We start from the raw sequence: 24188 nt of genomic DNA, 5'->3' as shown, positions 1-24188 counted from the left end.
CAGAGGCGCACCTGCATTTCAGATAAGGCAACAGCTAAGAACCCAAAAAGCTGCAACCCACCTGCTCATTAACCTACCTCCCACAGAACAGAGACCTCCACTGGCTACCTATTGACCGACGCACTAGCTTTTAAGTCATGTACATCACCTACTGTGCCATCCACAGCACACGGCGGGAACTCCTCCAAGACAATGTCACCAGCTACCACCAAGGCCTCTCGGATCTGGCACAGCATCTCTCCTAGTAGTCCCACAGCACAATTCCTACAGAACATCGGTAAGGGTGAATGTCAGCTTTGGGGGGCCTGGGTGGACTTCTGCAGAGTCTTTGATAAGGTGGACAGGGATCAGTTATGGAAGAAATTAAGAGTGTGGGGCATCTCCAAACATCTACTCTCTATTTTAGAGAAACTCCATAAAGGCACCACAATGAGAGAGAGACTATATGAATTGGGCCATCTCTCCGATTCCATCAAGGTGGCAGATATGGGTGACTTTTTGAGTTAAATCGGCTTTGGCCAATCCAGTGATTAATGGTGGTAGAATTCACTGGCTGGCCTATGCCGATGACGCTGTCCTGTTGGATAAGACTGCGGTAGGGCTCCAGCATCTTTCGGACAAGCTGAATGGGGTATGCAATGGAGAACAGACTCAATAAACCCTACTAAGTACAGAATAGTTGTTTTCAGGCACCCACAAAAAAGGGTTGTCTGTTCTCAGTGGAAAGTGGCGGGTCAGGTAATCCCAAGAGTAGAGGAAGTGGTTTATCTGGGGTATAAGGTGTATGCTTCGCCTTCCATGTGCAAACTGGAGTGTGATTTAAGGAGTAAAATCACGCTACTGATACCTCAGCTGAAAAAGATCTTTGAGTATTGCAAATTCTCCATCCTTCCTGTAATCAGGTTCTACAAGGCGAAAGTAGTGCTCCTTTATGGCTTGGAGCTCAAGCCACTTCTATGGAATCTGGACTGGCAATATATCGAGGGATGTTTGTGGAAGAAAGCCATTAGTCTGCCAATGTGTCTCCCCATTTCTAGTCTTAGATTCGAGATGGGCTTAAGATCTCTGAAGGCCCATGTAGTTTGGAAATTATGCTCTTTGCACCGGTTGATCATTACTTCCCAGGATTTAACATTGATGTCATTTAGAAAGCAAAAGATCAAAGATGTGATCTCTAGAAGAAATTGTGGGGTGTGCACTTTCCAATGCTAATACTAATATTGAGATCTTGATCCAGAACCCTTTGAAGGTTAAGAAGGCACTGGAGAAAATGGACTGGATTGAAACAATTGACAGTATGCTTGCAATTTCTCCCGTGAACTAATTTCAGAAGGTTGATTTAAAAAAAGTTGGTATTATACCGAGATATAAGTTCCCAGATTTGAACTTTAGACAAACTTTCTGAGAATGCTTTTGAATATTGTCCCTACAGGGGCTTTTTTGTCCAAAAGGGGTTGGGATATCTCACAATCGCATTGTGTAGTGTTTGTAAAATTCCATCCAATCAATCATTACACCATCTACTAATGGAGTGTGAAGGTACCTGGGCAGTGAGGTCATTAGTGTTTGCCCCCTTTGAAATGAACAATGCCAGGTCTTTGCCCAACATGTTCTGGGATAGAGCGATTTCTGGCCATGACAGTTGCATTGACAATAGCATTGGTCTAGGTCCTGGAAAGATCTAATATCATCCAGTGATTATACCTGTGCAGCCGTTCATTATAAAGGTTATTACTTTTTTTGGTTTTATTTGTTTATGCAGCTTTGTCTTGTGTTCCTGTAGGCCACCTTGGTCATTCTACTGAGGGTGGGGTTGTTAATGGGTGAGACCATCCAGCTAGACTCGTCTTTGTACAATTCATTGAGTCATGTTTATTGTTTTAAAATAAGTAAAATTAATCTTTTGTAAATTTTAGGTTTTTAGGGCTAAGGAGTCTTAATTATTGTGAGGGACACGAGACATGTAAACTTATTTGTGTATTCTTTTCATTGTAGCTTTCTTTTTTATCTTGCCTTTTTCATACTTTGGGTATCGACTGTATTGTGTTTTGTAAAGGTTTTACAACCATATACAAATAAATAAAAATAAACTCCTACAGACTCGGCAGATTCTCTTTCTCTGTCTAAACACCACTCATCTGAAACTCCCTACCCCCGCATATATGCAATATTGACAATCACCTGCCATTCAGAATGGCCCTCAAAACCTGTCTTTTCCCACCCTCCTCTTGAGACCATCCCCCATTCTACACTTTGATAGGCGCACAGAAGCGCTGACCCATACACAAACAAACACTATCAGCCAATACCCCACGGATGCAGTCAGCTTTCGCAGCAGCACAACGTAATAAACCATCTCCTCCCATCAAACCCTGGCATCTCGCCCCTCAGTGCCCTCTCAGACTTCGTTCCAGGACGACCACAAATAGCGAGACAAGCCAATCGCACTGGACCAAGAAAAAGAACACTGCTGTCAAACTCCAGCCAAGCTAACGGTAGGTTTACCTTATACCATGGCCACCCACCCAGCCATATTAGAATGCAGCTATGGCTATGCTATTGCAACAGTCATGTCGATTTCTTAATGTTTGGCATCACAGGTTGTTAGTGGCATGTTCCAGGTACTGGTGTGCAGGCCATCCTCTGGAACGGCCGGACGGGTCCCAGAAAAGGTTGCCTATTGCGCAATTGGTATTAGGTTATTGCGAAGCTCTGCTGTTGGGTTGCAACCTATTGTATGATGGTCTGAGGGTGCAAGTATTCCAGATGCGGCAAGACTGGACTACATTTGTCAAAGGAGTATCTTGGAAAATCCAGTATGGTTGTTAATTTATGGGCCAGTACATTTAGTTTTAAGAGTTTCCATTTAGTTGATGTATGGTGGGGTTGCCAGAATTTCAGATGAGAGGTGGTTAAGTATGCACTTTGAGGTCACATTGATTTGGCCATTTAGAGTGGTGGGTTTGATTTTAATGTTTTCAGTTACTTCCGAGTGCTGGATCGTCTGGGGTTGAAGGATTTTGCACAAAAAAAAAATAATAATGGGTGGTGGTGTAGGCAAAGTCAGGCATTTTGGATGAAACGTGCATGCGTGGGCAAATGGCCAAGTGTTCTACCTGTTTAGATGCAGTTAGGTTTGGGTGCCTTCTGGATCTCCCACTTTGGTGGTTTCACTTGTGTCTGTATAGTTTTTTTGTCAGGGTAGGGCGTTTGCAGTGCCTTGCCAGTGCTATGGATCAATTGTACTTGCTGTTGCTGTTTTCTTCTGGTCAGTGGAATGCTCATTACAGGTGACACTGACAGTTGGATTGAGTCCTGGTTTACTGTGGATGGGTTGATGAGCATTACCTAAGTGACCTTACACGTTATCTGGAACTGTACAATAAACTTAATTGAAGCATATGCAATGGTACGGCATTACCTAACAAGGTGCATGAGCATGCAACTTAAAACCTGTCTTATACTTGCATTGACAACTGGTGTCGCTTGGTGCGAGGCTACCACAATATTATGAAATGGGAATGAAGCAAACAATCAACTTCTGAAACGCTCCCAAAGATGTAGAATGTTAATGGTCAATATAGTGTGCCCAAGAATCAGTGTGTCCAAAACTGGCTATGCCAACGAAGGTGCACAGATTCTTTTTTTTGTTGTTGAAGTGCTTCCTTACCAAGTTGTTTAGAACATGTGTTATAAGGATATGTGGGGCAATGGAATCTGAGCTCCTCACCCAAATCTTTCTAACCTCTCTAGCAGTAATTGAGCAAATGTAGTGGCAGCAGGATTGTCAGACCACAGATAAGCAATTTGCCATGTTTTCACCAGGAAGTAATTTTTCCAAAACAGACCTACCTCAACTCCAACATTTCAGTAGACTGCAATGTCAACCAAAGGCACAAGAGCAACCAACTATGCTTTCTCTGGACCAGTATGATCAGCGCATCAAGGGGTAAATTTTTCTTTCAGACTAAATTATACAGAGACGCCAGTGGAAGGTCGATTAGAATTGGCTGCATTACCACTGAAGATTCACACAATTGGGTAAGACAGAGGAGAGCCACTGCACAGAAATTTAATTGAAGACCAACCCTCCGACAAAAGGCAGGAACCTTAAGATTAGCCCTATTCATGGTTAGTAAAAGCTGAAAATATGGAAGGTTAGGAATGCACTTGGTTACTGTATTTAATCTCATCTGTATGTAGCTCACATACTGGTCTTCTCAGACTTATTTACTGTGTATTGATACATATAAAACTTCCACAATTAAAAACAAATATACATTAAAACGAAAAAGTTTAAAAAAAAACACCCTACATTATTCTACCCAGATTTTATTTTTAATTAAATAGTACAGAATGTATACACCACTGAACCTGCTCAAAGTCAGGACCGGCGCCAATTAAAATGAAACAAGGAAATTCCCTGATTTACCATTTAAATAAGTCCAAACTCTAATAAACCTTAAGACTGAGGCTACAGTTAACAGAGTTACCCTCTAAACCGGTTTGCCAAGGATAATGGACCCCAGCAAATAAACCAACAAGGGGGGATGCGGGGGGTCCTGGGAGACTCTCTGCCAGACATGAGTCCTGGTTTACAAGAGCCTTACCCAGAGTCTTAAGCTCACTATCTTTCACAGAGGAGAAATATCCCAAACATATCAGGTCTTTGTCCTGCCCTGGGGCAGTCCAGCACCGAAATGCTAGGCAATTCTCCTCTGAACAAGAGTACCAACAGCAAGCCCAGACACGTGTTTCGGTCTGGTTGAACCTCATCAGTAGGGTGTAGCTGTACATCTCTAAGAATAGTGAGCAAGGGGTCCACGTCTTATTCAGAGGAAAATTGCCTAGCATTTTGCACTCTCAACAGTGTGAGGCAAGTAAGAAATTAACAAAAAACACTGGCAGTGGTTAAGCCAAACCCCGCCCAATAAACAAGTTGGGTGCAGCACACGTGAAGGCAGGCCCCAAGTGGTGCCGATGAAGGCAGTATGGGTGCACTGATTGACTACCTCAACAAAGGGCTTGTTTCGTAGTTTGAGTAAAGATATATAAAAATCGCCATCTAAAACTTACTCGATAGAACAAATAAATCGCCTTACTGGTACACTGCACAAGGAAAGTTAACACGAGAATGGTTACTTAAAGGCCTCTCCTGTCAGGGCCGAGGGGTATATCCCCCTTAACACAACTGCACGTTAAAAACCTAAAGCACATTTCTCACAAAACGCAGCTGCCCCCTCACCATCGTGGGACTGGATTCTGCTACGACCCCTCTCAGATCTCCTCTCTTTATGGAACACAAGGAGCATAAGCGCTCCAATACCAGAAGGTGCGGGAGGAGGGGGAATTGTGACTTCAGCCTTTATGACCGACTTGGATTCAAGTCTGCACAGCACAACGCTATCCGAGGCCTGGAGGCATTGGAAACCTGCATACCAGCAACTCTGCTCCCTCCCAACCCGACAGCCAGGAGACGGGAAACCCAACCCTCCCTCTCGCCCATGCCTCAGATTCCGATCCTTTTATAAACTCGCCCAGTTGGTAGGGAGAGCCCTGGAAACACCGGAGGCGGAGGAAGGAGAGGCATCTACAGGTGTGCAGTCCATATTTGTTGCACAATTTCCTGGTTATTCTGCTACAGTGTCACACGATTTCCCTACCGAGGTGGGGTTTTCTGGCCTTTACATGTTAGCGCGTGCGCAAGAAGGAAACACCGTAGTGCACAGTCAGAGGGAATACCAGAGCAGGAATTATTGCCACACTGCTCAACCCAATATTTTTAGCTACCGTTTTGCATTCTACAGTACACTCGGATTCGATTTCAACAATGTAAAAAAAAAAGTAAAAAAAAGGTGCACACTTCCTTGTGTAATCCATTACCTTAAGACTGAAAAAGAGGAGGGGAGTAGCATACTCATGTTACCACACACAACAGCGCAGCAACCAGAGCACAGTTCATGGAACAAGCGGGTGGGCGGAGTCCGCCCACTTTTTCCAGAGCGCTGCCCGTTTCTCGAATACCTTCTAAACCCACCTGGTCATGTTCCCATAAGAGACCAACTGGAAACCCATGTGTGGACACAAAACGTATTAACCATTCTGACAAGTCTCGAGCATAACAGTGGTAACCAGAGTAATATGAATGCCCAATACATTAAATAATCCGTGAAGAAAGCATTGCGTTGTCAGTTTTCCGAGGTGCACCGAACTTGCTTTTGGCGGACATCAACTTTAAAAAACTGATGTTAAAAGACGAGGATGTTGCACATAATTTCCTACTCGTAGGTAGGCAAATCGCTGCACAAAGAGTAGCGTTAGCCTCATAGGGCATATCCACACAAATCAGTATACTGGCCAGCTCATGGGTAGACCGTCAGTATGTTAGTAAGCAGGGACAGAAGAGACCTGTTCCGGATTTTGGAAGAAAGGAATGAAGCCGCAAGAGCCAGATTGCGTAACAATAGTAGTGCAAAAACAGACTAATGGCTCCTGAGAAAAACAGCACACTATTCCACCTGAAAACAGACTCTGCAGTCTCAGAGGGGGATTAGAACATCACCATTTTGGATGCCTGGAAATCCTATGCAGGGCACAGGGGCCTGCACCGGGTGTTTTGCCAACCAAATGGATGAAGAATTTGCAAAGCAAATGGAATCTGAAATTCCCTGATACCGCGACGTCAACAGCTGTCAAATGGTGCAAGTAACTAGGCATACTATGCCAGTGCCTGGCAAATGCCCAAGTAAGTCTATGTAATAACAAAAACTGTTGGTTTTGCGACTGCACGCTTTTAAAAAAAGGAACTCACTGCATTAAGACAGATGCAAGAACATACATAAAATCCAGTTGCTAAAGGTTCACTTGGTGAAGGTTTTTTTTTTTATTACACAAGGATCTGGTTTATTGCTGTCATTACTTTTCAAAAGACTACTCGGAAAACAAAGCTAGTTCAAATAGATACCAGGGGTGAGAAATTTTGGGTAGAAAGAGGCAGGCAATGGGCAGGAATGGCTATAGAAACTGGCATGGCCATGGCAGTCAATTGGTGGGTAAAAAGTCACATCTACGTGTGTCCCTCCTCACAACCCAGGACAACAGTATGGCTTATATGCCCTGTCCGCTTAAAAGTCTGGAATATTTCTGAAACGTTACGTTATGGGGCCTTATATACCACTGGAATGCACTTAAAGCGCTGGGGGTTGAACATCCTCAGGGACCACAGTTTAGCTCAGTGGAGAGAGTAGGGTAGTAAATGGCGCTTGTGTGCAGCCAGTGCCGTTTACGTGATGTGTAGCTGCATTTTAATTCTAGGCGTGGTGCAGTGGTTGTGAGAGATCAGAATGTGTGCAGCCAGGCAGTCGACCTCAGTACCTGCAGTCTGGCAGCGGTGGAGCTTGTACAAGGTTGTGTGTGCAGCTATTTTTCATGGTGTATAGCTGCATTCTAAAGACTGTTGAAGCGTTCATGGAGGTGTTTAGCTAATTGCACATCTAGGCCGAAATTGATAAAGGGGTATAGCTGCATTCTATTGGTTGTTGGTGTAGAGGAGATTAAGCAGATCATATCTGCGACTGTCTGTGCAGATTGGAAGGAGACCACTACTCATGATTACCTACAAGTGCCTGCTGAGCTGACCATATCTTTTTCGAGGTTCAGAGCATTAGTTCTCAAAGAAATTCTTGGTCTAGTGTGGAATTTTTCTGATTACCAGGCTCGAGTTTGTCTTTGCCTGTTTGGTAGTGTCATCGGTTTGGAGTTCCCCGATTCCTAATCTATAATGGATTAAGCGATTGCAGGTCTATGGTCGTCCCCGAGTCTCGTTGAATCTGACAATTGTTTATTGGATGATATCTTTTCGTTGTGCAGTTACATCCAGTTATGTTCCATTGGACTTGCAAGTGTAGTCCAGATTGGTACACTGGTGCTCTAATTGGGGAATCCCCAATTAGAACTTGAAATTTAATAAATTCAAGTTGGATTTCAAACTTATTCAAAAAACAAGAATTTCTATTAAAATTATCCTTTCCGTCTTGTAGTGTGATGCATGCTTTGCACCAGACAAAAACTGAGGGATTCAGGGAGACGAAAGGCAGCACAGAGCCACAATGGTTTGTGCACTCCCGAGGTCAAAAATAAAATCCAGGAAACATCCTAAATATCAATCTGCAACAAGACTGAACGATGCAGTCACATTTGGTCTGCCATGTCTTGGCTGAGTGCGCATGTCCGATACTGGAATGGTGGATTTATGTGCTTATGTAGAATGAGGATACAGTGGGTAATGGCCCGGCAAGGGCTGAAACTGTGGCTAATGGCCCGGCAGACCGAGTTAAATGCCTGAGCGACGAGAACACTGGGCTTTTACCCCCCTTTTCAGCCCTTATAACGGGGGTGAGGGTTTAACGCCATTAGCACCCATCACCAAATGCTCGGACTGGGCCAATTTAAAGTATTTTTCATGCCACAAAAGGGGGGTGCCTCGTGGAACCCTATTGCGGAAGTAAAATACTATTCCAAGAAGGCCGCCATGGAAAGGGAAGCAGGGCTCTGTACGGAGCCCCTCTTCCCTTTCCATGGCAGCCTCGAAGAGCCAAAAGGAAGGAGTGGTTGCGGAGAGTGCCAGTGTTGAAATGAGGTAAGTGGGGAGGGGAATGGTGAAAGAAAAACAGTAACAGTGAGTGGGGGGATGGAGGGGGAGCCAGCTATCAGGCAGCATGGAACACGGGCTGATATCCCTGGTTTCAACCCCTGATCCAAGCCACCCAATTGGCTGGCTTCCCCCATCAGGGTGCTAAAATTGCGTAAGTGGAACACACACCACAAAACCCTTTTCCACCCCTAGGGGAGGGAGCGAAGCAGATTGGGAGAATGAAAAGTAGAACAGTAAAGGGGGGGTCAAAACATGAACTGGAGGCATATTGACTGGTAAAGAGAAGGGGCCTCATTCCGAGTACGGCGCTAACCAATGGCGCTATTAACGCCTTGGTTGACGCCGTACCCGGACCGGCAGCGCCTTGGTGGTTGGCGGAATTACCGCCCCATTCCAAGGTTGGCGGGGCGGTAATTCCCCAATCCCCATTTACCCTTCCCCATTCCCATTTTTGCCCCATAGGGCATAATGGGAGTGGGGAAGGCGTCAATTACGCCACCGTAAATTACGGTGGCGTAATTAACATCAAGGTCCCTTAGCGCCATGGTATTTAACGCCTGCTAAAAGCAGGTGTTAAAAGCACCATGGCGCTAAGGGAACTCGGAGTATGGCGGTAAGGGATTACCGCCACCGCTCTCGTTAGCGGTGGCCGCTATCCCTTACCGCCATACTCGGAATGAGGCCCAAGGACTATTAAAAAGAGGATATTAGAAGAGCCATCTTTAAGTGTCTTTCTGAACTGAGAGGTGGAGTCAGCCAGCGAATCTTCAGAGGTAGGCTATTCCCGAGGGTAGCGGCAGAAACTGATATTTCTGTCCCCCTCTACTGGAGTTCTTGAAGGTGGCACTATCAGGTGACGATTATCTGCTGAACGTAGGTCTTTTGAGGGATGGAATGTAGCATCTTGTCTTTCGGATCGGATGGGCCGAGTTGTGAAGACACTGTAGGTTAAACAAAGAATCTTTATGGCGATGCTCTTCCTTACATGTTGCCAATAGAATTCTTCAAGTAAATGGATATAGGAAGATGTTAGGGAATGCCTACAATCAGTCTGGCAGCATTTTGTGCAGACTGGAATCCATTGACGTTAAAGTCAGTGAAGTTGTCAAAGCGAATTGGCGTAGTCAAGGAAGAGGTTTATGAGGGCTCGGACCACCTTGCATGCTAGGGTGGGGGACAACGTAGGACTCTTGAGTGACTAGAGGTGAAAAACGCCCAATTTGAGCACAGCACCAAAGTTCATATGGAGGACAACGCCCAATTTGAGCACAGCACCAAAGTTCATATGGAGGACAACGCCCAATTTGAGCACAGCACCAAAGTTCATATGGAGGACAACGCCCAATTTGAGCACAGCACCAAAGTTCATATGGAGGGCAGCATTCTGGTTTTGATTTGGTGGAGAGAGAAAAAAGGGGCGATTTAATCGAAAGTGCTTATGGCCAAGAATGAGAAATTGTTTTCTCTGAATTAAATTTCAGGTTGTTGGAGGACAGTCTTCCAGAGCAGCAAGACCTTTTAACAAGTTGCAATAGAGGTTTTCAACGTTGGTTAGACGTAGATAGATCTGTGTGTTGCCAGGACATGAGAGGAAGTCGATATGGTGGCTGCATAGCAGGGTCATGAGGTGTTGCATATATACTGAAAAGTGGAGACAAGAAGGGGAAGACCTGTGGAAATCTAAAAAAGGACAGTACATGTACCAACCCCGACTTCTTGGCAGTTTGTCAGAACATTTTGGATGCATCGGTGTGGCGCCTGAGACACTGGCAATGTATTCCAGACTTTCCAGGGGGCATCGGTGGCTGGCAGTGTTGAAAGCAGCCATCGGTCTAAAATGGATGAGCGTAGTTAAGTCACCTTCATCTGGACAAGAGAATAGGTCATCCCAGATATCAAGTAGTACAGGTTCTAAGCAGGGTTTGGTTCTCAAACCCAGACTTATGGGTGTCAAGGAACTTGTTGCATCACAAGTGGGTTGCTTAGTGAAGATTTGCTCAAGGAGTTTAGCGATCCAAGGGAGGTTGCCAAAGGGTCAATAATTTGAGAGGGTTGTGGGATCCAGATGTGGTTTTATTTTTAGAAGAGGCAAGATGAAAGCTCTTCAGTGTGTCAGGGGTCGATCCTTCAGAGAAGGGTGGGTTAATGAAGTTAGTGACAGGGTTGACAAGAAGGCCTTCATCACAAGCTACTTAAGTCATCAGCAGACCTGCAAATAAATGCGGAACATGAAATTAGGAGAGATTCCTAGAAATACTGGGAGATGGCAGAGCAGAAAACATGGAGGCCAACCCATATTGCCCTCTTTCCCTTTTCAAGTTTTTTTCTCTAAGTAATAGGGCCAATTTAGAAGTTAGGATTTGGACAGAAGATCTATAATATTGACAAGCACTATTAGTTTAGTTTGTCAGGTAGAGAACTTCCCTTTTAGCAATAGGGTCAGTCAGAGGTTTGCTTTGATTCAAATAAACTTCCTGTAGTAAAGTATGTCTTCTGGTCCGAGTCTTTCTTCTGCGATGCCCCAGAACCCACCAAATAAGCACTCTCTGAACATACAGTCTGACGATTATCAAAGGGAAGCAAAAAAAAAAGTGTCTGCAGAACAAAAGCCCATTAATTACAGTACATCAAGTGCATTTATATGGATTTAAAATAAAAGCTGAATGAAAGGCCATACCGATGCATTTGGTACTCTGATAAATAAAATACATTTAAAAAAAAAAGCAAAAACACAAGCTGGTAATGGTCGTACATCAAGCTTAAGAAAACAGATTTCAGAGGTTCAAACAAATACAGGGTTCGAAATTGCTGGGACCTATTTAACTCCTGCTTCTAACCTAAGAGAGCCTGGTTAGCTTGAAACCTGCAGCTAGCACTAGTTACTTTTGGCTCCCGTGGTCGTCAGGAGGGGACGGTCCAGTTTTTGGCATGTATAACAAATTATTTATTTCAAAAGTATAAGAAAATAACCTTTACATCCCTATTCTATGGATTTCCCTACCTAACAAAACTAACTACGGTACTCATCAGTACTGAAGTCCGAAAGGTAAACAGTATGCCCTCTGTCTCAAAGCTAGTCTATACTGGCCCTAAGAGAAAACAACGAAGTCCAGGAGTCATTCTATCGTTTCCTGGATAGGCTTTTCCAGCCCTAGTAGATTTTTAAATGGTCCTTGGACCCCATTCCATCTTTAGAGAAATGTATCCACGCTATGTTTCGGTTTGTATCCCTTCATACAGATTTTTTGAAATGTCCCTTTAAAGTTCCCTTTTTCCAATACTTAAGGGGAATTGAAATTCATCTGTACTTTATCTTGACTCTGTATTCCTCTAGTTCATTACTTCCTCTTGAACATGTTTCGTATCAAAATTCTTTTGGGCTAATAAACGGACTCTCTTTGGGATGATTATAGCAGCACAACGGTTTATTCCTTTGTGCAGCTTCTGTCTTGTTGTAATGAGTAAGGTTCCACTGGGATTCTCCTTATGGGTATTTGACCCTACTGAGGCGAGTAAACCGAGTCCCAGAGTTATTCTCACTCTTGTCCATTCACTGGGATGAGTAGTCAGAGTGTGCTCTTGGTCCCCATGTCTTCTCCCTGGTCTTCTGCCTCTCCAGGTAGCTTCTTTCCCATTGGCTAGCATCACTGGGCCCTTCTCCAAGATCAAGACAGCACTCAAGAGTCAGAACAGCTCCTGCGTTCACTCTGAATCTTTTTGGTTCTTTTTCATGGCTCAGTTGAGCCAACACTGTAGTGGTCTTTGTTTCTGGACTGTCCACCTCACACGGGTCAAGCTAGCGTTCACTCGGTTCTCCTCCCCTGCACGGCTTGGCCATCTGCTCTCTCCATGCCTCCTGGTTATGCCCACTGCCAGACTCTCACGACAGAGGTTCTCCCAGTTCTCTGCAGCTTCCACCTCCTTGCTGATTATAACATACTGGGTGTCACAACTCTTTTGCAGTTCTTCTGTTTCTATATTAGACTTCTGGGTCCTCCCCCAGCGGAGTATTAAAGTAATTTCTCTTTTTTGTGGAGAATTCTCCCTTTCTAGTTCTTCACAGTTTGGTTGGAACCACTAACGATTGACATTAATCGCTCACATTTCTTCTCAGTATTTTTATCAGTTGTTTCTTAAAGTTGAATGTTAGGTCTAATATTACACTAGCAAACAGTGACTTGTTCTGGTGAACTTCTTTGAAGCCTCGGTGTTCTAGTCGGCCCACCAGAAAGGATTTCAGGGAGTTCCGACAGAACGGGAGTCCTTGTCCCCAAAAGGGGAGTCTCTCCCTACAAGGTTCCGCGTACTGCCACCCGTAGGGGAAATGTGTAACAGGCTCACCTCCCTAGTCTCACAAGGAAATGCTCTCCCCCTGGTTAGAAGTGACTGAATCCTGCGATTGATCACATGCCTCAAGTCAACTTGTGCCTAACAAACATACATATGGGACAACTTTGAGTATGTTAATAAAGAATAATTAGGACATATCAAGTTCACATTTAAACTTAATGGATCATACATAATGGGGAAAATGTTAAGGTTAAGTTTGCTTCTGCTGTGGAAGTCAGATTTGAGGTGCACGTTGTACTCGCTGCTGGTTCCCCAGCAGTAGCTCCTGCCTACCAAGCGAAAACCCCAGAGGTGTCTTCAACTCCTGCTCATTCCATCTTAATTTCAAACCCTGAAATATATAGGTGGATGCTTTTCCAACACATGCAGACAGCAACAAACCAAACAAAAAAAAACTTCCATTAAGACCTCAGCTTACCAGAACAATGCTTTTAAGATAACACCAATTCATCATTATTCAATTAATAATGCACAATATTTTTTTACAATCGATCAAAAGTTGCGATCTGGGCTGGGTGGTGCTTGCCCAGCAGAAAGGTGGCCACACCTTAAATGTCTTTGCCACCACATATCACCCAGGTGATCAGGTATGAAAATTCCTGGAGTTGTAAATAGAAAAAGATCACTTTGGAGCAGGGTGAGACTCAGAATTGATCCCAGGAGTACGCCACAAGACATCCTGAGATACCAACGACTACGAAGATGATCCCAACTCCATGGAATCGGATGGCAGCTTGTTGGAGCACCAAATCTGATGCAAAACCTCCAATGGAACTGGTTCAGATTGAGGAGATCCAGAATGCTCTGCTCACTAGGAAGATGCAGGGAATACCCCATCAGTGTGGTAAAAACAGAAGCACAAAGGAAGAGTTCCCAAATTTAGTTCCCAGTGGATGGCTACTTTTCCAGTGTACAAAATATATAAAAAGGGAAGAATCCTAGGCACAGAGGATAGTGCTTCTTCCGACGATCCTTCATGTATCACTATTCACTAACTCTGGAGCACTTGTGGAAGTAACCTGACTGAGTGGTCCAGCAAAGAAGAGGATGGAGGTACAGCCACCCCAGTCCACCCAAAAGTATGAATCCTAATTGCGCAGGAGCACTATGCGCTCCAACATCCTTCAGCCTTGTCTAGAATGGGGCACTACTATGGCCGCAAGACAGAGGTGACCCACAGGAAAAGCAAATTCCCTCAGAAAACAGTGTTTTCTTATTCCAATAATGCACTGCATCGAGAGCAAAGCAATCACTATTCTTCGTGGCCTCACTAGGAAGGTGGCAAGAACAGCATGTTGCAGGTCTTGTGGAGAAGAAGTTGATGGACAAGCAAGAAGCAGTGACAGGTATGGAGGAAAAGCATGCCAAGCTTCACCAATGTGCGGTCTGTAATATTGTGGAGGCCGAACCAGAATCTGTGGGGTAGATGGAGGGACGCAAATATGAGTCCTAGGTTTTACTTCCATTGGTTGGCCATGGTTTCTGTGCACAAGGTTTACTGATTGGTGGGTATGGGCTTTTGCAGGAAGGCCTGCTAATTCTGGGGGAAAGAACAGTGGTGCTTGCTGATTCAAGGATTAGGGGGCTTTTGCTGGAAAAGCTTCCATGAAGAAACGACATGAGAGCAGTGAATTCAATTATTCCTTGCCTTCTGGAGAAGCTCGCTGGCCTGGCTAAATAACACAGTGGTCAAGAATAAACTACTGAAGCTGGGGGGCCTGAATTTGGTGGTTTATATGGAAAAGCTTTTTACATCCGTAGAGGTGGGTGTTGGCAAGTCCTTTTTGGAGCATGTGGATTTTGAACCAAGTATATACTAGACATTTTGTGAGTCATTCTTTCTTAATGTAGGCAGTCCGGCGATGAGCAAGAATGCAGAGACAGCGTGGCTTTAATAGGATTAATATTATGGTGTAAATTACCCTTTGGTTTACTCGACATCTTCTCCATTCCGCTTCCTACTGGTAAACAAGTGGTAGAGGCAACTAATAGAAAGTTGACTTTGGGGTCATAGAAACCAATAATACAAATAGTTAATGGTGGTGCATTTTGGTAGAAGCGTCATTTGATTGGTCGGGTCATTTAACTTAATTCTTACTCCCAATAATAATTTTTTGAAAATAGAAAGAAAACACGACAAGGAACAGGACACGCGATGGGAAGAATTGCCAAAGACACTCGACCTAAAGCGAACCGACACCCACAAATGCAACTTTCTTAATGTACATCAGAGTTCTCATTATTCTTGCTTGAGACTTAGCCCCAATTTCTGGCACATTTTTAAACACCCGTGAACAACTCAAATCTGTTTTCAAATCTAGCCGATTCAATTCTTAGTTCATCTTTTGACCTTTTAATCACTTCCATTAATTCTGAGGAACCCTGCCTAACAAGGAACATCTCCCTATTCATACAGCAGGGGATATTCTCTACCTGATCATTGAACCACATGACATCTCTTGCCCTACACCTTGACCTAAAAATTGGTCAAGTTCGCGATGCAGTGCATTATAAAACCTCAATACACAACCACTAGGAGAAACGGCACTGCAAGGTACCCACCAAACACGTTTGAAACAGAGCCCAATAGACGACCATACCAGAAGCACACCTGTCACTTTTTCTATGCAAATCATTGTATGGCTCTGACAAATCTTTCCCAGCTAGCTATAACTAGCAGTCACAGCTTTCGTTTCTGCAACTCCGCTGAAATTCGTAATCCTTAAATTGAAATTAAAAGCTGCTTTATATCAATTAAAGTCTCTCTCACACCAGACAAGTCCCTTTCTAACCGAGCAAAGTCATATTTTAGGCAACGCAGAGAACCAGAGCTACTGGTGAAATTCGTACTTAACACCGGCTTGACTCAGTTGTGCTTTTGCCATGTGCGCAGATACAACACAGCTGCTCATGCCGATTAAGGGGAATGCACATGTGGCTTTCAGTCTTGACTTGGTGCGGCGAAGATGCTCCTCAAAAGGCCAACATGCAACTAAACGAGAAAACGTGCACTCTGATGTTAGCAACAATACTAGTTTTGGCTTCCGTCAGTGGGCAGCATCTATTCAGGACAGCCAACATACATTTGAGCTGCATTGTGTATTCTACATACAAACTACATCCTTCCATCTAAGAGCAATCAATTGTATGATTACATGCAAGTTTGCCTGTAAAGTCACAGCTCTCAACGCCCTCCATTACCAGGAACTACCTGAGAGTTCAGTCAGCCTAATCAATCTTTAGTTCCTGCAGAGACATGGGGGCAACAGCATGTCCAGGTTAACTGTGAAGAGGCAAACTCGTACTACATCACTACACAAGGACTTAAATGGCCCCCGGCTAGAGAGCGACATTGAAAACATTCTGCTTGCTGCATTGCATCTTTTAAGCAGTGGTCAATATCATAGTGACAGCTTCCTTCACTATGCTCATCACGTCACTTTCACTTGTATGTTTGAGGATCTGTTAGCTGTCCATGCTAAAAAGGGTTCTGGTAAACCACTAACATGGTAAATACATATATCAACGTGACTATGATTAGGGTATGGGAAGAAAACATTTGATGAAAATTAAAGGCTCAGCTTGACAGATTAATTTACAGTATAGAAGGAGACCAAAGACAATCAATGTGTCAGTTAGAAGCAAAACTACCAAGCAATTGTGATGGACTGATGGCACATAGCTAGGAAATATTTGATCAAATATGACAATCCATTGATCCCTCTAGGTAATCAGACCAGTTAATTTAAGCAGTTTTAATAATTGGTCAATCCGTGGTATGGACCCCAACCGCACATACTAAGAAATTAAATGCGTTGCAGTGTACTCGTCAATTTAGGTCTCTTATTAGCTAAAAGAACCATTCTCATGCGTAGGACATGGAAAGAAGCACCTTCACTGAAGGACTGGCTCCAAATATGGTATGGGCTAACGACATGGAAGAAATGTACAGGTGCCTACAGCCCTGCCTAAACATTTGGGATAACTTCCGATCATATCTAACCTGTGAAAGTAGGTGATCAATGCTTTGTCAAATCTACTGTTGAGGTGTCTAACCATGCAACTAAACTAAGCTGACAAAATGTAATGCCACCATGTGCAATAAAGTATTTTAGAAAGAAAACGCACCTAAAAGATTTTTACAGCTAAGAAAAGGAATGCTGCCATGGACGTGAGGTATAAAAGGAAAAGTGCTCGTTTGGGAGAGTATTTGGTTTACCAGGTGATATAAGATTTATAGAAAACAACAACATTTGGATTGCAACGGTACAATTTTAACTGATGTACATGTGGGCTTTTGGCGACATTAATATAAAAACATTTGGGAACCAGACTACACCTGTCAATGCACCAAATCATGAGCCATCTAAGCAAAGTGGTTTACGTATCCAGCTTATAGTGGTTATGCCCACCACACATACCAACCTACTTTTTGGTCCGAAGTGCAAACCCAGAGTTTTCTTTATACCAAACCCAAAATATAAATCATGTCAACCTCCAATTAGTCAAGAACTTTTTTACAAGACCTGTAAATGTAAAGAAGCATTATGCATACACAAATAGCTACATGACAAGGGCCTACCAAATATAGTACTTCATGTCTGGAGATTCATTGTGCTAAGTCAAACAACGAACTGCACCAGACCATTGTACACACTGCAACATGGACTAAAACAAAAACATTTTAAAAAACAAAATGTACAATCCAAGATCTTGGCTATGGAAGGCCGCCTTATAATAAACATAGAAATGCTGCTACTGAGACCGCCAAGAAAAAGATCATGTTCAATGACTAGATAAACACCATCGAACATAAAAAACGATATAAGGATAACGGAACTACCACCATACCTGATCCTTTTCCGAGACAAAGGAATAAGAGCGCTATTTATAATACTACCCCTAAATATCCTCCCTACAAGATAAAGACTAGCGAGAATAAACCAAAAAGACATAAATGGGCATTTTTGCAGGTTTTGTAAAAACCAAGACGCGACAGAAACTATCACCTCATAATGGTTTGTCCTTCCCTTCAACACGAGAGAAATGTATGCAGGTCTTATTTTGAGAATGGACACGAAACTCTGAGCCCAGAAGATAGATTGTCCCGGATCTTGCTGGGTCAGAAAAAATACACTTGATTTATAATTTTCCACTTCTGGAATAAGATTATGGATAAACTTCCTAAAGATGAACTGCAACTAAACGAGAAAGTCCGATTACATGGTCTACATCTTTATGAAAGATGTCTAGTAACAAAATGTTTTTTTTTTTAAACTAAACAATTTTAATCCTCCCCACAAAAATGTCAAATGTTTCTTAAAACTGTACCCGCTTTGAAATACGTGAACCTTAATGAGATAAGTTTGCAGTTCCACCAATTATTTATTTTAATACGTTCAAGATGGAAAAAGGTACAGCATCACAAGACAAGATTGTCAATTTTTTTATGGTAGACTTGGATGCAGGAACGGTAGAGTACTGATACTGACGTGATGTTGGCTCCAGAGGGTCGAAGTTGGAACAAAGAACACTGGTCTCTACTGCTCACAAACTTGGAAGTGATAACTGTGCTCAAGTGAAGGCTAACAGAAAAAGCATTAAGCAACTAATCTACAACTCGCGGCATCACTTATTAAATACAGAAAGCCAGCGGACAAAGCAGTGCCTTGTTTCCTTGTTTTTACCCATCAACAAAAGGGGGGGCGGGCTTTACTACTGCCAACCTTTCGCAAACTGGGATCTGCAACTTTGTCTCCCAAGATGTTTTGTACTACAACCAGCTCTAGCCAGTATTATCGATGAGGGATCATTAAAGTTAGGGCGGAAAAAAAAAAAACACATGGCGCAACAGGTTGCCGACTCCCGTTATACAACATATACCAGACGGGCACGTCCAGTGTCAATCTGGATTTATCGCGGAGACGGCAGTAGCGACAGGCGTGAATGCTACTTGTGCAAGTCATTTTACACGAAGCAATTGCTGACTCTCTTCTCCATAGACAAGGGAGTACAAGTACTCCACGCTCACAAACATCGAGTTTAAATGGTGGTGGTGTCCTAAAGCAGTGCAGGGGCAGGCTCACGATATAACGTTTACAAGGAAACATGGAGTTGTTATACAAACACAAATATATGTAAAAAGCGAACTAGTGACGTTGGAAGCACACCTTCGAAGGTGACAGTGGTACAAGGTTGGAGGAGACAGTTGCCCCTACCTGCGATCTCCCCAAAATGACTAGCTACCGCCCCTTCCACTCCGACCAAATACCCTCATGAGGGAGCCAGCGCTCCCTCACTCCCAGATTCGCTACTTTCTCACTAACAACGTCAAAAGTGTTAGCAATAGCAACACAACCTTGGATCTCCCCTATTCCAGTTCATCCCTTCCACCATCTGCTCCGTTTATATGGACTATGAGTTTTACTCCTCGTCCAATGTCCTAGAAATCGATCTCACATTCCCACCTTAGGACACCCTTATCTGACTGCAGCTCACTGGACAGCTACACAGCCTATACCCCGTATTTACGGTGCAATGGTCACTATGGCCCTAATATAACCTACCCCAATAGCCACCCTCCCTCTTTCCCCCTACTTCAACGCCCCCCTCACCATGGTTGCAGCTCGTTCTTTCCTCCGGTCTCAGCCTCCGCCTGTCACTTCCTCTCCGCCCAACGAGTTGCACATCCGGGTCAACGGGCCGCGCCCTACGTCGTCTACCCCTACCGCATCCAATCGGAGTACAGCTCACAAGCCATCGCCAAGTATGGAGCGCGAGGCGGCACGGGACTCTGGGCGGACGCTAACATAGTGGGGCGGGGCAGCAGTGACTTATTGAGGAAGAGGTGCTTGTTCGCTGTCACTGAAGTCTGTGTGTTTTAGGCTTAAAGAAAAGCAGCGGCGCAGCGCTCTGAAACTTGTTGACCGCCATATTAAAGTGTGAATGTTTCCTAAAGGTTTAATGAAGCACAAGTACAAGCTAACCCATTCAAAAGGGGTGTTTGCTGTCATTGTGCTAAATGAAAACCAGCACGGCATACTCCGGGCTTGTTCTGCACCCTGACTTCCAAGTACAGTACAGTACACGCGTCGTCTTAATTTAATTTGAAACACGCACATATGTATTTATCTTCTTTATTTCCTTTACTCTGTTACGTTTGATTCCAAATAAGAAATAACACCTTTTCATTGTATTCTAAGTGTTGTATGACAGGGGAGCCAATTTATGAATTTGCGGCGGGGCGGGAGGTGGGGGGAACCAGCTATAGGAAAGAAAGCGACATCACCAGCAGTGACAACACAACACAGATTTGCATTCAGTGGTCAACTTGGGTTAAGGGAGGCGCAGAACAGTGGGAACATTGGCTAGCATGTACTACATATACTAAATTCAAGTAAGAAGGAGATCCAAGCCTTCAAGTTGCTTTCTAGTAAGCCATCACTGCCCCTACTCCACCCCTTTATAATCATCCAGGTTGTAGCAGCCCTCAATTCAAATACTTTATTTCGATCCAATAAATAGATCATAAAAGTCAAATATAGATTTTACAGCATAACAAATCACACAGTACATTGCAATAAATGCAGCAAGACCAGAGGCCACACCCTCACGGTGTGGCCTGTAACCCTCCCGATTTAGGCGGGAGACTCCTGATTTTTGTGTGAAAAATACTGCTATTTTTCACGTTCTCCCGCCTAAAATAATGATTTCCCCAATGCATTCCTATGGGGAAATTGTTGTCTCACGATTTCTCTAAAGAAATCTCCCTCCCAGGCACATCAGAATGTTGGCATGTACACGTTTAAAAGCAAAAATGTAACGGGAGTTCGCCCCCCCCCCGCAGGAGACCGGCCCGGAGGTGCTCCAAGCGGGTCCCGCTGGGGAACGAAGGGACACGCTGCCCGAGAGCAGCGGCTACGGGCAGCCAGCGCAGCGGGGGCTGCAGACAAGGTGAGCCCTGTTTGGATTCGCCCAGGGACAGCGGGGAAAGGAAGGATACCCCTCCCAGTGGCGGCCGCTTTCATTGGGCGGGGGGGTGCCGCCCCCCCATCCAGGACGCTCCCCAGGGAAGAGTGTTCGAACAACTTAAGTTGTTATGTGTGCAGCAGAACAGATTCAGAAGAAGTTCTGATCTGAATCTGTTCTGCTACATTTCGTGACAGTGAGCAAAACAAAAAAAAATATATATATATATATATATATGTCAGCACCCACACTCGCTGACTGTGTGCGCTTCGTTGGCTTGCCTGCATATTCATCATGGGCCGGCTGCCACAGGGGCGCGTCCCTTTTTACGCAGATTCTTTCTGCAGTAAAGTGTGTGGAGCTCGTAGCTCCACGCACTCTACGTAACCCCATCAACTAGGAGGCTGGCGGGGCGATAGAGGGGTGGCCCCGCCAGCATTAATTTCATGTGTGCAAACAGCGCAGTGGATCTGATCATTTCAGTGCTGCTTTCAGTTAGTCACGGGACAAGGGCGCATAGCAACAGAAATGTGATTGGCTGTTTGCCAGCCAATGACATTTCATTATGGGTGGGGTGAAGGGCGCATGGTGCGTGGGTGCCACACTGCCACCTTCATTTTGTCTTGGGATGGATCCTGACAGAGCAGAGGTGTTAGAAGCCAACTCCGACCGGGCTCCCTGGACGGCACCGCTGTCGCTGCCGGTAAGCAACTTAACTTGTAGTGTTGCAGGCAGCCTGGCCTGGAAATCATTCCCCAGGACCGGGAGGACCGCCCAGAGACCTGCCCTGGGAAATGAAATGTGGGGCTTGCGGGGCTAGCAGGGCCTTGTTTTGTTGGACTACTTGAGACTACGTCGCCTCTAGGCCAGGCGGCAGGCCGGTTGGCCCTGCATAGCCTGGCTAGCACTTGTGTATGGCTCTCCTCTCCTCTGACTCAGACCGGTGAATCACGACAGTGTGAGTCGGAGGAGAGCCCAGCCCGGGTGTCATCGATGCGGGGCCTCCTCGGCCTGCTGTCGAATTACATAAGGCAGTCCTTATGACCCTGAGTCTTACTCCATGGGGCTGCTGCGCTTCAGGTACGTGTTAGCGGAACAGTTTTAACATGCTTTTAACCAAAGCGAGTGTACCTAATAGACCACGGCTGTTGCTATATTTAGGAGAGCTGTAGGCTGTCAGTGTTGGAGGTACACACGGTTTGGGGTGTTCTTCCTAAAGCTTTTAGAAAAGGTACCAGTTTTAATAAATTGTGACTTTGATAAATTGTTTCTGCACACGTTTAGCAAAACGGCGAGTTTATTTCCCGGCTTCAATGAAGAAGTGGGGACATGTAGCCGCCATCTGATACGACATAGGGCATTTGGACTAGTAGATATGGTCCCTGTGGCTCGTCCGAGACCATCCCATGGCGAAAGCTGCAAAAGAGTGCCTGCTGCCAAAAAAGTATTTTATTGCCTGCGGCTCTGCGAGTTTCCTACTGCAGGCCGTCTGTGGTGAGTGTGTACTGTAAATGTTTTGGCTCTGACCACACCTATGGGCCAGCACATCTGCAGGCCCCGCCTGAAACACGAGTCTGTCAGGTACAATCAATTCATAACATTCATAAGTCAGTGAAGGACCTGGCCATCCTTCACTGACTTATGAAAATGACAACGAAGAGGGACCAGCGGGGAGTTGAGGTTTCAGTTGATAGAGACAATCCCTGCAATGAGTCTATTTGTTAGTCTAGAACTCAATTCAGACCGTTTCCATGTATGTTACCTGCCAAAATGGAACATCGAGAGCACTTCTCTCACAGTCGGAAAGAGCAGCAGCCATTCACCCTGCTTAAACGACCCTTTGCCATACTAATCAGTTTTAGGTGAGATCGGCTATTCGGCTATGCAGGGGTGTGTGCTTGTTTTTTTGGGGGAAAGGGTATGCAAGCACTGGTGCATTAGCAGGCCACCAGCAAGCAGTATGGGACTCCAGCCCAGTTCAAGAGTTCCCTCCATCAGGCTCGGACTAGCCTATAGGGCAATAGGCCCACAGCTGAACCAAAAACACAAAATGCTGGTGTGGGACACTTTTTTGGCCAATGTGGGCCAGTTTGATGAGTTACTTCACTATGTGGCTAGTAGCATTGACCAGTGTTGCTGAATGTATATTCTTTAAAATGCACAATTTGCTTCACTTTTTATCAAAAAACTCTCCCTTTGGTACTATTCAAACAGTGTCACAAAAGGAATGAATAGCCTTTTGCAACTGTGGGCCACTTTTTCATTGATGTCCGAGACAATTGTATGGCCCAGTCCGACCCTGCTCTCCATTGACCCCTGTGAACGCCTTTATGCACAGAAGTATTGCCACAGAAAAAGACGTTTGATCATTCCCCAGGAGGACAGTCCACTCCAGGACCGTCCGGAGCCCTGCCCCGGGAAATGAAATTCACGGGGAAGTTGATGGTAGGATGCGCAAACGGCAGAATGGTCCGAGTTCCTGGGATTCTAGTAGCAGTGCCAGGCAAATGCCTAATACAATACACAAGCCAAAACGTTTGGGTTTGCCAGTGCTTATTTTCAGAAGGAGTTCAGTGAAGGACAAATAGTGCTTCTAAATCGAGTAGCTGAAGGCAGACCTGGTAAAGACATTTTTATAAGACCAGTAGTGCGTTTAGAGCTCCAATTAAGTCATTAACTTAAGACTGCTTTGAAAAAACAATGGCAGGCACTTTGAGCACAAAGTCTGATGGTAATGCCGGAAAAAGCTATCTCAAAGAGCTCTCATGATGATGTGTTTTGCCCAGGGAAGGGCAGGACATGGGTGGAATGGCCGTAGGGATTAGCTTGGCCATGGGCAGTCAATGGGTGGGTGAATAACCAAGCAACACCTACATACTTTCTATCCCTCCTCACATGCCATTTCTCCCTAGCTGTACAAATACAATGCTGTCTGGTTAGTGTGGTACTACTATATTTGTAGTTATTTTGTGGGTTATTTTAGAAAATGAATAAAATCACACCTTAACAAGAGGATGAACACATGTTTATGCCAGTAATAGCATGAAAAAAAGATATTTTTCCATCATTACTGGCTATCTATATAATGAATGTCTTTATGCATACAGCATAGTACCAGATATTCTCAATACAAGCTGATGTAAAATACACCATCAGACTTGCACACGTAAGAATAATGCACCACCATTAGTACGTAAAACCTGATGCTTTTTATGTC

At 44.5% G+C, this 24188-nt stretch overlaps 1 protein-coding gene across 4 annotated transcripts in view; it reads right to left on the bottom strand.

Annotated features, from left to right (window-relative positions):
• Window positions 1-19863, bottom strand: part of CAPZB (capping actin protein of muscle Z-line subunit beta) — a 631298-nt gene extending 611435 nt beyond the window's left edge. For 2 of the 4 annotated variants that reach the window (XM_069610388.1, XM_069610390.1), the window contains exon 1: window positions 5246-5332. In XM_069610388.1, the coding sequence (XP_069466489.1) occupies window positions 5246-5248 (3 nt within the window). In that variant the 5' untranslated portion in view covers window positions 5249-5332. Of the gene's footprint in view, window positions 1-5245; window positions 5333-19617 lie in introns of those variants that run through there. The other 2 variants (XM_069610389.1, XM_069610387.1) reach the window with 2 other exon arrangements.
• Between the last annotated feature and the right edge of the window lie 4325 nt (window positions 19864-24188).

The sequence above is a fragment of the Ambystoma mexicanum genome, chromosome 8 (genome assembly GCF_040938575.1).
Source record: "Ambystoma mexicanum isolate Mex_15411 chromosome 8, UKY_AmexF1_1, whole genome shotgun sequence".
Classification (NCBI taxonomy): Eukaryota; Metazoa; Chordata; class Amphibia; order Caudata; family Ambystomatidae; genus Ambystoma; species Ambystoma mexicanum.
Note: the sequence above shows the minus strand (reverse complement) of the source record. Positions and strands in the feature narration are given on the sequence as shown.